A 14,631-nucleotide genomic window follows, 5' to 3' on the forward strand; every position below is an offset into this window, starting at 1 on the left:
ATGCAGAGATTGTAGACTTCAGGGGTACACTATGCAGAGATTTCAGAGTTCGGGGGTGCAGTACACACAGATGGCAGGGTTTAGCTCTCTTTCACAACTCCTTACCTCCTCAGCCCCCCCTTCACTACACTCATCTTCTCCCCCGCTCAAAATCTCCACTATCTTCCTATGTGTCCTACCTTTGTAGCTGAACCACAAGCCGGCTCTAGTACCTCCATGCACACTGCAGGTGGTGCCGCTTCTCTGCTGTGCGATCATCCAGTGGGGTGTCAGTATCCTGGCAACAGATGGTGCATGCAGCCTACCAGAGAACTCTCCTCTCCAGCTCATAACTGCACTGTACCCGGGTCACTTGCATCTCCCTTGTTCCCACTCTACAACCTTTGGCATTCATTCAGGAGATGAGATCTGTGGGAGCTACTTGGGAGGCAAGCTGTAGTTTGTAAACTCAAAAAAGATTACAGGAGCAGTGATTTTAATGATGCATCAATACAGGGCACTTTTAACTACTTCCTGCCCAGGCCAATTTTCAGTTTCCAGCTGTCACAATTTGAATGACAATTGCATGGTCATACAACACTGGTACCCATATGACATTTTTATCATGTTGTTCACACAAATATAGCTGTCTTTTGGTGGTATTTGATGACCACTGGGTTTTTTTTATTTTTTGCACTACAAATTAAACATTTTGAAAAAGAAAAAAGATTTTCTTTGTTTCTGTTATAAAATGTTGTATATAAGTAAGTTTTCTCTTTCACTGACGGGCACTAATGAGGCTGTACTGATTGACACCGATGAGGTGGCACTGATGAGATAGCGCCCATGGACACTGATGAGGAGGCACTAAAATGCAGCACTGATGGGCACTGAAAGGCAGCACTGTTGTGGAAAACCCACTATACTCTTACGCTATTAAGCGCTCTTTCAGCCTTTTGTTATAATGCATCTTTAAACTACCCGTATCTCCCACATTTCTCCCAGTAAACAGACCTAGTCACCATCTTAGCTCCATCGCTCCTCTGCCTTGCCCTGATGGGCACAGGCACCTTTTATTCACCAGTAACAACAGGAAGTGACAAACAGGAAGTCATGGCCCCAACAGCCAATAGCTTCCTCCATACAAAATGTCATCATAGGAAATGACTACACAGGAAATGACCACACTAAAGGGGAGGGCATCCACAGGAGTGGTGGGGTGGGAGTGCACATGTTTCATCCACTTGAGGCATGTACACTGCCCTCCGTCCAGCCACATGCATGCACATCCACCATCTTAGTCAGCATGGAGCCCACTCAATACTTCTCAGAGTAACCAGTATCTAGTAAGATCATTCTACTTGTTCTTACAGGCTTGAGAAGATCTGCGGGGACATTGCTACTGCCGTTGTCAATATACAGTACGAGTATATTAACAGGGCAGATATCAATGTGGTCTTATAAAAGCAGAGATGTATCCAAAAGGGATAGCATAGCCACAACAGGGATATAATAATATGTTTCTCTCATTATGCGGACTTTGCTTCTCTAATGTGTATAGACATTTGAAGGCAAGAAGCCCAACGCATTACGTTTGCTACAAACCGTCAAATGCACACTCACACAGAGAACAAATCTCCAAGCCCATGAGAAGGTTTTCATACTGATGGTTTTACCGCTGGTCCCGATTCAACCCAAGTGCGCTCTGCTAGAGTGCTCTTTGGTTAAAGCAGACACAGGGAGACAGATGACAACAATCTATAAAACACACATAATAACATTTCCACAACAATTGGCACTGATAGGTGGTATTAATAGGCACTGAGAGGTGGCATTGATGGGCACTGATAGGCAGCACTGATGGGCACTGATGGGTGGTACTAATGGGTGGCACTGATAGGCACTGATGGATGGAACTGATAGGTATTATTGATGGGAACTGATTTGCATCCCTTATGGGCACTGATTGGCATCCCTGATGGGCACTGATTGGCATACCTGGTGGGCACTGATTGGCATCATGGGTGGGGTACTGCTGGGCATCACTGGGGCTTCCCTGAATGGCCTGCACTGATAATCAATGCGCTGATTATCACTGCAGACCCCCCCCCCCCCCGTCAGAAGAGCCAATTATCGGCTCTCCTCTACTCGCACCCTGTCAAGCACTTATAGAGGAAAGCCGATAACCGGCACTTCCTGGTTACAATGTGATCAGCTGTGGTTGGACACAGCTGATAACATGATAAAGAGCTTATGTCATAGGCTCTTTACCATGAAGGGTGACGCAGCGTGTCAGAGTGACACACCTCACCAACTATCGCTGCTCTGTGAGCCCCCAGGGTCTTATTCTGCTGGACATCATATGATGCCCAGTCAGGATAATGAAAGAGTTAAAGTGAAACAATAAAAATGAAAAATGTCTTTAAACATAGTGCCTGTGGGGTCCCCTTAGTCTGTCTGTAAAGTGAGGCATCTGTACCATGTATAGAACCTGCTGCAGCAAAACTGACATTTATAAATGAAATAAAAAATTGCCTTTAAAGTGTTACTAAGCTCAAAATGTTTTTTACCTTAATTCATTGCTTGCATTGAGGTAAAAAGACATTTCCTGTGTGAAGGTGAAGGGAGGGGAGAAGAGATCAGCACTGTGCAGGGCTGCATCTTTTCTCCCCTTACTTCCTCTTTACACTGCATTCAAGCAGCAGCCATTGGTTCTTGCTGATGTCAATCAGAGGAAGTGGGGGCAGGCCTAAGTCCAGCTGTGTAAGTCTATGGAGCGTGGCACATAGCGCAGGTGCACAGGGACTACCTCTCCCCATAGCAAGCAGCTGGCTATGGTAGTCCCGCAGAAGAAGAGGAAGAGCCAAGTTCACTGCCGGGGACCCAAGAAGAGGAGGATCGGGCTGCTTTGAGCAATACCACTACACAGAGCAGGTAAGTATAACATGTTTGTTATTTTAATTAAAAAAAAATGAAGTTTAGTATCACTTTAATTTGCCAAAAATACAATACTATTGCCGGAAACAGAAAAATGTGGGGAAAAAAACAGTGTTGGAATCCCCCAATTCATACCAGGCCCTTTGCATCTGCTATGGATTTTAAGAGGAACCCCATGCCAAAATGTAAAAAAAAACACAGCGAGGGGTCACCCCCAAAATCCATACCAGATTCCTATCCGAGCATGCAGCCCAGCAGGTCAGTAAATGAGCGCCACCCCTCCTGATCCATAGCATGCCACATGCTCTCAACATCTGGGAAGTGCTTTGGGGCAGGGGAAGCCCTACCATCTTAAAGCACCTTGTCCCCATGTTGATGGGAACAATGGCCTCTTCCTGACAACCCTGGGCTGTGGTTGTGGGGGTCTGTGGGCAGGGGGCTTTTTGGAACCTAGAAGCCCCCTTTAACAAGGCGGCCCCCAGATCCTGCCCCTCCATGTGAATAAGTATGGGGTACATAATACCTCACCTATTCACCAAAAAAAGTGTAAAAAATAACTAAATAAACACACACAGTTTTTGACAATTCCATTATTAAAAATAAAAAAAGGTCCCCCGACCCAAAAAAAGAAGAAAAAACAAAAATGATCCACCCACGATGGTTAATCATGTGCTTGCTCCGCCATCTGACAGTTCTTAAATAAGTAAGGGGCGGAGCCACCTGGCAATGACACCTGGTGGCACCGCCCCCCTGTGATGAAAGTTTTGCCCAATCAGGACTTAGAATGCACTGTGCAGCACTTGGCAGGCAAACATCCTGCCAAGCGCTCCGTAAATTTTGGGCAAACAGGCGATGTTTAGGTCAAACTTTTGCTCGGCCTCAACCGTTCACCCAACTCTATTTACAAAACATCATTCTGTATTTGGATCTTCTGATTGCCATGTCATGTCTATATAAAGACAAGAGTTTTAGGATTCATGCACTCAGATGGGCAAAAACAAATGCTCATATCTACCCTAGATCTTTCTGCCAGGAGCTGAAAGAAAAATCAAGCGTTAAAATTCCCCTTTTTACGTGTAATTACCTGAGTTTATGTGGCTTTACAGGCATACAGCATTTAGAAAGCATATGATCATAAACTCATTCTACTGCCCAGAATATCAATTTATTCTAGCCACTGGAATAAATGTATGTGCATAAATTATGCCAGTAAGCTCCTCTCCAAAATGCAAGTTTGCTGCATTTTGTTATGCTTCTGAACGCTGCTAGAAAGTATTAATCTGAACGCCACATTGTGTATGGACACACTGGCTGGAATGCAGTTGTTTTCAGAAGCATAAAAATATAAAAAATATGAAAAGCGGTGTTTGAGGAATTGCAGGAAGCTAAATTCAGCTGCCTAGATCTCCGGACCAACTAATCATTTCAGAATTCAGTATTCACTGAAAACTCTACTTATGCATTTTTCATTATATATTAATTACATTGCTGGGGCTAGTGGCAGGTTTACTTTAAAATTTTGAAAAAGGAAAGGAATTATCCGGTTTAAGAAATTCCGGGTAAAGGGGTTACTTTTAGCAACAAAAATTGATCAAAAGTAGAATATATCAAAAATATAAAATTTTATTAAATTAATTAATTAGATCAAAAAACGAATCAAACACACTGATGTAGTTCATAAAAACAATTGATTCCAATATAGTAGTAGAAAAGTAACCATATTAAATACCAACAGACAAGACAACACACACATAATACAGGACAACACTAAACACAGTCCGGACGCTTCCCTTTGTGAGATCACTATGGATCACTGGGGCCGCTAATTTTGGTGATGACTGGCACCCGATCAGCACAATAATGAAAAAAGCAGGGTATGAGAGAGAGCGGATAGAGGAGGACTAGTGGGGTGAGGGTCACTAAGCTGGCTTAATTAGGGTACCCCCATATACCATACTACTAGGAATGCTGTGTTGATGTTGTATTAGGGACAGAAAAAATGTTTCATTCATATCTAATTAAAGTCAGGCGCTCCATATAGTGCACTCGGTGTTGATCTGGTCAGGTCCTCTCCGATGGTAAATTAACATCTAAATTAAGGATTTTCTCTTCATTATTTTTCTAGAGTGGCGAGTGCCTCATAGATCATAATCAACTCTAACATTTTAATCGAATATGATTAATTAAAGTCACTCAGCAAAGTCGAGTACTAGAAGAATAGCCCTTAATGTAAAAGGTACTATTACTGCAGTGCTGACAGGCGGGGCTAAAGACCCTATAAATCAGGATGCAAGCATATAGCAAAGTTCATCAAATGTGTATCATACGAAATAGTCCATACATTATCACCCCATTTGTGGAAGGGTTTGTCCCAAGGTCCTTATCGGCATAGCTGGCGGGATGGTTAGGATACCTTTTTTTGAGCAGTGGAATTTCACTTTTGACTTTGGCAGCCACGTTGCTTTTCCATAACCAATGTATCAAGTTCGTAACTGTATCATTTCACCACTGGCCTTGCCGATATCGTGTACAATTACCGCAGTTTGGATTGCTTAACAATTATTTTCAGTTCTCAACAACCTACTATCAGCAGATACAAGGTACCTCTATGGGGGCAGCGTGGGCTCTGGCCTAAGCTTGCCTCCATTTAGGCCTCTGGGAAGAGGAGGATGTTTACTCGTCGCCGATGTACCGTGACCATGTACATACCTGGTTACGGTACATCGACAATGTTTTGGTGATCCGGAAGGGCACCCTCAATGACCTGCATGAACTGAATATAAACCAACATAATATATGGTTACGTATACTTTTGATCGGGTGAATTTGCCCTTCCTCGACTTGCAGATCACCCTGGAGAACGGCCAACTTCATGTTCTGAAATGAAACGGCGGGGAAAACCCTCCTAAGTGCAACTAGTCGCCACCCCCACTGGCTAAAAAATGGTATATCAGTGGGGCAATTTTACGCATCAAAAGAAACTGCACAAAAGCTAGTGACTACAGACGGGAATCCCTTGAACTCTATATGAGGTTCCGCAAACACGGTTACTCACATAGATGGATTAAGAGAGCTAAAAGAATAGCTGCCAGCAGAGATCGCGAAAGTCTAATTTCTTTAGACTCACCTAGTTGCACCAACCACCATTCCCAGAAAACAACTGATGACTGGGATCATAACGGTATTTGGATCCCAGTGGGATGCAGTTCGTTCCATTCTGGAGAAACATTGGGGGCTTTTAACTAATTCCCTGAGGTTAGCCAACATAGTTGGCACCTCACTTAGAATGGTGGCACGACGTGCCAGAAACCTGGGTGATATGCTAATTTAGTCAGAATTAACAAGAGAGCCAGACTCTACCTGAAGGAAAGATCCCTGAAAAAACGTTAGGAAAACACTTTGCAGTACATCACGGTGAAAGCTCTGTAGGAATGCAGGTGAAAGGCATTTATGCATTGAAGTTACCCACCAGGCAAAGTGACTTCGATCGTGTACTCTTGCAGAAAGAGAAGCGGTGGGTGTACCGGTTGAAGTCCCTCGTACCATTTGGCTTGAACACAGAACTGAATCTATAGGTCTTCCTGGAGACCTAGGAAAGGAATGTAACTTTTTCTTACTCATGGTTGTTCATTTTCCTCATTGTCCCTTCTTTTTCCTTCTTCCATGTGTGACCTTGTTCTACTTTCCAGTTTCCTTCCCCCTGTTCTTTGTATTTGTACCATTCCTTATTGATTGCTATAACCTATACACATCAAGTTCCACAACTGCACGTCTAATGTTAATGAAACAACCAGGAATTGATTTATTGTCAGTTAATTAAATTTCCTTCTTGGTTACCTAAGAAGTGCACTAACTAAACGCTTGAATTACGTAAAGTAACTTTTATTCAGAATGAGACATTGTTCCCTGTAAATTTATACTTTTTGATTAGTCGTGACCATATGAGAACACCGTATTAAAAAGGGAGTGTGGCCCTGTACCAATCAAGTCTGAGATGAAGCCGGAGCGAAACGCGTTGACGTCATCAACAGCGCTGCCACGTCCTACGACGTTACAGGAGCTAGATGTCTGAGAGAGACTGGATGTTTGCTATAGCAAGTATAAACTGCGGTAATTGTTCAAGATATCGGCAAGGCCAGCAGTGAAATTATATAGTTACAGGCTTGATACATTGGTTATTGAAAAGCAACGTGGTTGCCAATGTCAGAAGAGAAATCCCACAGCTCAAAAAAGGTATCCTAACCATCCCGCCGGCTATACCAATAAGGACCTTCGGACAGACCCTTCCACAAATGGGGTGTTAATGTATGGACTATTTCGTATGATACACATTTGATGAACTTTTCTATATGCTTGCACCCTGATTTATAGGGTCTTTAATCCCGCCTGTCAGCACCACAATGATAGTACCTTTTATATTAAGGGCTATTCTTCGAGTACTCGACTTTGCTGGGTGACTTTCATTAATCATATGCCATTTGACTATTAGAGTTGATTATGATCTATGAGGTACTCACCACTCTGGAAAAATAATGAAGAGAACATCCTTAATTTAGATGTTAATTTACCATCAGAGAGGACCTAACCAGATCAATGCCGAGTGCACTATATGGAGCGCCTGACTTTAATTAGATATGAATGAATTTTTCTGTCCCTAATTCAACATCAACACAGCATTCCTAGTAGTATGGTGTATGGGGGTACTCTAATTAAGCCAGCTTAGTGACCCTCACCCCACTAGTCCTCCTCTATCCGCTCTCTCTCATACCGTGCTCTTTTCATTATTGTGCTGATCGGCTGCCAGTCATCACCAAAATTAGTGGCCCCAGTGATCCATAGTGATCCCACAAAGGGAAGCACTCCCATGAAATAAATTGAATTGATGCTGGGCCGCTGATCACCACAATGTGTCCGGATTGTGTTTAGTGTTGTCCTGTATTATGTGTGTGTTTTCTTGTCTGTTGGTATTTAATATGATTACTTTTCTACTACCATATTGGAATCAATTGTTTTTATGAAATACATCAGTGTGTTTGATTCGTTTTTTGATCTAATTAATTAATTAAATAATATTTTATATTTTTGATATATTCTACTTTTTAACAATTTTTGTTGCTAAAAATAACCCCTTTACCCGGAATTTCTTAAACCGGATAATTCCTTTAAATTCTTAAAGTGGGTAATTTCTTTCCTTTTTCAGCATGTTTAATGGTTATAGCAATAACACCATAAAAGGTGAATGATCTGTGATTGGTCATCTAATACATTTGACCATCCACTAGTGACTTGCTTGCAAAAAAAAAAAATGTTTCCCATTTTACTCTTCTTATCTTTCTACATTACTTTAACATTTTGCATGTTGTTTCAACTGGCTGCATTTAAAACTTATTTTAGTTCCTGCAATAAAGGATGGATTTTTGGCTGTATACCAATTTCAATGCATTTATATGTCCATTATTCTACTGGATGATGGGCATTATCTGCCAGAACGGTCGATTTAGTTGCATGGGCGATTTATGGATCATGTACTGATAAAATCAATTTGTCAAACTCACAAAAAAACAATTTGTGAATGTATTTTTCAGCCACGCCCAGAATCTGGTACTACCCCTGATAAAAAGTTAGCATCAATCCTTGAAGATAAAGATGAGACTGATGACTTTTTCCGGCACTCTCCAGCCACTATGACACGTAGAAAACTATTGCTACCAAATCTTAACAGCCCTGTGCGCCGTGGCTCTCTCAGCAGCCTCCTGGGAGATGATTTGAGACAGTTCTCTGCTTTCCGGCTTAATTGCCGGTCTCCAGCCCGGAACAGTCGAGGAAGAAGCCCTTCACCCCAGTGTCGCAGGGAAGAAAGAGTGTCTGAGCCAGAAAATGGAAGCTCCCGAAAGCCAGCCAAACTCCTTATTCCATCACTCAACACATATGGTCCACCAGATCTCAGTCCTCGGTAAGTCAGGTGCTTTCATCCTATCAACAGAAGCGTCTGTTTTTATAAATTAATTATAAATGAATAATGGACCTTTATTTACAGAAAATTAACTATACAGAACACCAAAATGTTTTTACCATGACTTGTAGTAAAATCCACGTTTTTTTAAACTTTAGTAGCCCCTTATTTGTTAGTTTTAACATATTTTTACCTTGGAAGAGAATAGGATTATTTGTTGTGTATATCTTAGATTGAGCAGGGAATTCTGTCCAACCCTTTCCATCAAAGGTGGTAATGTGATATGCATCCATATATATAACAGAATTCATTCACATATGTTTTTCCAGGTAGAATGAGATAAAACTCTGGGTGAACTGATAGGCAAATCTGGGTTTATGACATTTCTTTTTTGTTTCTTTAACCTCAGAATCTGGTATACCATTGGTTCTATTTCTAAATATAATAATCAATCTCTCCTTACAGAGTGGTGGATGGAATTGAGGATAATGGAGATATCTCTGAAAGCCAAACTTTTCAGTTCAACATGGACAACTCAAGGGCAAGGTCTCCGGTCAGGCAATCTCCTGTAGCAGGTATAATTTTAGATAGATTATTAGCAATAAATATTATTGTCCATTGATAACCGTTATCCAGGACTTATTTTCATAGCATTTACTAATTGGAGCAGACAGCGAACTGACTTTCCTGTCATAAGTGCCAGAAATTCCAGATCCTATTACTTGTTCCACTTACATGTTTTGGACAGCATTCTGCCGACACTTTGACCAGGGCCTGATTTATACCATCTTTCTTGGCTGCCCCATTCAACCTTAGTCAATGGGCTAGCTTTAGTATCACACTAACAAAATCAGATGTCAGATATCATACAAGATGAGCTAGAGATGGGGGTGAAAAAATTGCAACAAGACAGTTTACCCACTGTTTCTCAGTGCAACTATAACTGTGTACTGGAAGATTATTCTACTAGCAGTGTGGTTCTAAGCAAACTTTAACTACACAGAAAACAATTTCATCAACAAAGATGCACAAATTGTGCAAGGAAATAGTAGTAAAAACCCTTTCACATGGCTGTTCTATGGCAGATCTGAACAAAAACTTAATGCAAGTAGGTGTCAGGAAATATGAATCAGACTGAGACAGAAGATGCATTAAAACTCACACCTTTAATGTAATGGTAAAAATGATATAGATCAGTAAACTTAGTCAAAACATAAGCCAGGGATGGGAAGCCAAAACGGGTAATCAGACGAGCCAGTAATCAGGAAACCAGAAAACTGCATAGTCAGAGCCAGAAGAACAGGATCAGGGACCAGAAGGGATGTCAGCCAGGCAAAATCTTTCACAGGAACACAGCAGAGTCACTCCAGATATGTTGACCAGGTAAAGGCACGAAAGGAATGAACAAGGCAGTTTAAATAGCGAGAAGTGGCTGGCTGTAGGTGGGACTGACGAGCAGTTAATGATAACCAGGTGAGCCACTGTGGAAACAATGAGTGCTGACAATTATCCAACAGCTGAGCAGCCTGAGCATTGGAGAAGAGAGCTGCTAAAAGCCCAGACCTTACAGTAGGAAGGTTAATGTAAGCTGATGTGTGTCATTTACATCCAGCTGCCTCTGAGTTTGTATAGGTCAAAAAAAAAAACATGAAAAGGTTTGCATCTGTAGCGCTAATCCCGAAGAAGCCACTGGTAATTTGCCAAGATCTTCCCCACTTTTGCCCCGCAGCCACACACAAGGTAGAAGCACACACACTTCCAATCATTTTCTTCAATGATTAGTCTAGGGTTTTTTTTGTTTTTTTTTGGAGAACTTGGATAGGAAAGAGGATTTAGTAGGACACTCCCAGAACTAGAACTATTCACACTTGAGGACATCTAACTGATCTCTTGGTTAAGCTTGAGTGAAGTCCTTGCTGACCAAAAGCAGATAGCAGACTTCTCCTTCAAAGTAGCACAACGTAGTTTCAGGAGTGAGCAAAGTCCCTCAGTAGTAGTAGCAGTAGCAGGGTAAAGCTTCTCAGGTACAAGCCAGTTATGGCAGACTGCTTGGCGATCCAAAGGGTAGTAGAACTGAGCAAAGTCCTATGCAGTAACCAACAGTTGGACAAGGTCTTTAGAACACTAATCAGTGTTCCCTTTGTTTAGACCCTCAGCTGACTATATAGCATACCAGAAATGGTTAAAAGCACAAGTCTATAGACCAGGGGTCTCCAACTTTCCAAAGGGCCAGTTTACTATCCTTCAGAGTTTAGGGGGTCGGACTGTGGCTAGTGGAAGTAGAAAATGCCCCAGTGTCAATGGAAGTAATAATATTATAATAATATATATATAATAATATTGCCCCATTGTTGGTATCAGTGTAAGGAATAGTGCCCCCATTTTTGGTATCAGTGGAAGCAATAGTGCCCCATTTTTGGTATCAGTGGAAGGAATAGTGTTCTATTGTTGGTATCTGTGGAAGGAATAGTGCCCCATTGTTGGTATCAGTGGAAGGAATAGTGCCCCATTGTTGGTATCAGTGGAAAGAATAGTGCCCTATTGTTGGCATCAGTGGAAGGAATAGTGCCCTACTGTTGATATCAATGGGCAGACTAGCACCCCATCATTGGTATTTGTGGGAGGAATAGCGCTCCACCACTGGTGTCAATGGGAGGAATGGTGCCCCATCATTAGTGCCAGTTGTGGATGGAATAGTGCTCCAAGGGCAGGACTGAGGTAAGCAAAGGGCCACAGTTTGAAGACCACTAGTCTTTAGGTTGTCTGTTCTCACAAAATGTCCAGGGACAGCTGTTAGCCCTTGTACACACGGTCGGACATTACGACGGAAAATGTCAGATCGGACCGTGTTATCGGATAATCCGACCATGTGTGGGCTCCATCGGACTGTTTCCGTCAGAATATCCGACCAACTAAGTTTTAGAGCAGGGATATAAAATTTTCCGACAACATGATCCGATCGGACTTTCTCTGATCGTTTGTAGAGAATTCCGATCGGACAAAGTGCCACGCATGCTCAGATCAAATTCCTAGACCAAAGCTATTTGCTACTAGCCTGAACGTAGTCCCGTCGTAATGAAATAACGTCACCACATTCTGAACGATCAGATTTTCCAACAACTTTGTCCGACCGTGTGTATGCAACAGTTTCGGACAAAATCCGTCGGACAAAATCCAACGGATTTGGTTGTCAGAATGTCCAACCGTGTGTACAAGGGCTTAGCCTCCTTCCAACTTCAAGGCGACACTCTATACCAGACCAGATCTTGAATAGACAGCCCCTTCAGCCAGCTCTCTGCAGACCCAGGGACACTCTCACTAACTTCAGGTCCTCAGCACTCCCACCTGATGCCACATGGCACCACACTCTCTCTCAATCCAGGCCCTCGGGTCGCCCACATAACATGGCAGCAAGTGCCAGGGGAGGCAGCGCCTCTCTCCCAGCTGGTGCAATCCTCTGCTAGGAAAGACCCAAAGCCCATGTACTCCCAGAATGGAAATACAGGCATCCAGCATGCTAAAGGGCACTTCCCCTTGTAATTGGCCAGGGCTGTATGAATATTCATTCTCCCATCTGCAAGGTTTCTTTCTTATTATATAGAACTTTCCTTAGTTCTTGGACACAGGGAAGCACAAGACAGCATGAGCAGCACCAGAGCACACTTAGCAGGCTACGCCAGCCAATCACAGCTCTCTGTTAAGCAGATAGCAATTAAATTTACTTAGCTATTCCTCTGTTAAGCAGAGCAACCAACAACTATGATACACTAACCTACCTAGGAGGGAGCTACACATCCTTTTCCACTTTTTTTGGACTTAAATCGTCAAAAGTAAAGGGATGTAAAATGATTGTTAATTATACATGGGAATGTCAGAAACTAATTGTATGAGTGAATGTGTGCTGTTCCTAGGCCACGGCCTGCATTACATAATTACATAATTGGTAAGTTTGAATAAAGACACTTGTTGATCCAGTTCAGATAGTGTGTGTGTGTGTGTGTGTGTGTGTGTGTGTGTGTGTGTGTTTTTTTTCCATATCCTTGTACATTGTGTTCACTAGGAAACAAATCTTACCTTATTTACATGTCCCGGCCCGCTGACACCAACAACTGTGCGAGGGAGTTTCACATCCTTACCACCCTAACAGTAAAGTACCCCCTACGTAGTTTTTTTTTATTGAACTGCTTCTCATCCCACTTCATTCTGTGGCCACATGTCTTCTTTAAAGACCTGAGATTAAAAAGTTTCCTCTCAATGCTAGTGTCACCATTTAAGGATTTATATATCAATATCATATCCCCTCTTAAGTACCATCTCTTTTCCAGTGAGAATAAGTTTAGTGTTTGTAGTTGTTCCTCATAATTGAGGTCCTCTAGGTCCCTTATTAGATTTGTTGCCCTTCTCTGGAAGATGTTGCTCTTGCAGAAATCTGATCCTTACAGTAACTTGCTGGAAAGAGGGGGCAAGAACAAAAAGTAAAAGGTGAATTTTGTATATTTAAAATGAATTTGAAGCATAGACATGGACAGGTATTCACATGACTTAATCACACATAGGAATACAGGAACCATAGATGCTAAAGAAATACATACCTCTACCAGAAATATACACAAGTGAACAATACTTCCTACTGGATGGAGAGCAGTATAACACAAGAATAAATAACAATCCTTGCCCTTAGACCTCAAAATCTTTGAGATAACTGGGAGGGTGAATATTTCTCCTTGGATGCCTAAGGACCACTGTTTGAGATAGTTTCCTGGGACCCTCAGTTGGGTGCAATACTTCTTCTTGTGCTGTGTCAGAGGGACTGAGAGAAACTGGCTCTGCAACAACATTTCCTGAAGGAATAGCACCTGTATCAACCAATGATTCACCATGATCTGAAATTACTGGAATCCCAGTACCACTAGAACCAGCAGCAGGTACAATTTCACCACTTCTTACTCATATCTGATCAAGGTGCCTTTGTAATATTCTACCATCAGTAATTTGTACTTTGTATGACAAAGGTCCTGTAGCCACAATCACCTTTGTCAGTATCCAACAAGGCCCAGCAGCATAGTTTCTGACATAGACAGCACTGTCAGGGTCAAACGCTCTCACAGAAACATTAGCATCCTTTTTAAAATGCAGTTCTTGCTTTTCTTGTATCATCCGATGTCAGATCAGGGTGTAAATGATCCAAACATGTTTTTTTTCGTTTTAAATTATTTTATTTTCAAAAGGTATACAGTATAATTTATTGCAATACATTACATATTGTTAATAACAAATCCTGAAGGATGACAGCTTGAGGTACTGCATAAGCAGTTATCATATAAACAGATGATGATAATATAAAACATCTTGAAATATGGCCTTAGTATTTTAAATAACCAGAATAACGCATGTAAGCTTGGCTACCTCTGAGAAATCCCACCTAATTGGCCATCTGGGAGATGAAGACACTCCTTACCCCCCAGGTACCCCTAAAGGGTTCAGACTGTACCGGGGTAGAGGAATTCCCACCCCACCTGTAGCCCAATCTCAGGACTCCTAAAGCCATCCGCATAGAGGGGACTGGCTATTTAGATAGGATTTAGGGCTAACTTGTCTATTTTTTCTAATTAGGAAAATGTTAGAAGGAAATTAAAATTCCTTAAAGTCATCTCCAAGTACCCCTATAGCAGGGGATGAAAGAAAAAGAGGGAGGGAAAGAGATGAAAGTAAAGAAGGACAGGGGGAAGGAATAGGGGTACTGTACGTGCCTACCCAGGGGT

At 42.0% G+C, this 14,631-nt stretch overlaps 1 protein-coding gene across 1 annotated transcript in view; it reads left to right on the forward strand.

Moving 5' to 3' along the window:
• KCNH4 (potassium voltage-gated channel subfamily H member 4) overlaps positions 1–14,631 on the forward strand; it is a 591,120-nt gene that overhangs the window by 403,399 nt on the left and 173,090 nt on the right. The window contains exons 13-14 of the mRNA XM_077459579.1: positions 8,502–8,869; positions 9,335–9,444. Of these exons, the coding sequence (XP_077315705.1) occupies positions 8,502–8,869; positions 9,335–9,444 (478 nt within the window). The remainder of the gene's footprint in view (positions 1–8,501; positions 8,870–9,334; positions 9,445–14,631) is intronic.

This window comes from Lithobates pipiens, unplaced genomic scaffold (genome assembly GCF_037356315.1).
Source record: "Lithobates pipiens isolate NorthernLeopardFrog02 unplaced genomic scaffold, aLitPip1_a1.2 Scaffold_28, whole genome shotgun sequence".
Classification (NCBI taxonomy): Eukaryota; Metazoa; Chordata; class Amphibia; order Anura; family Ranidae; genus Lithobates; species Lithobates pipiens.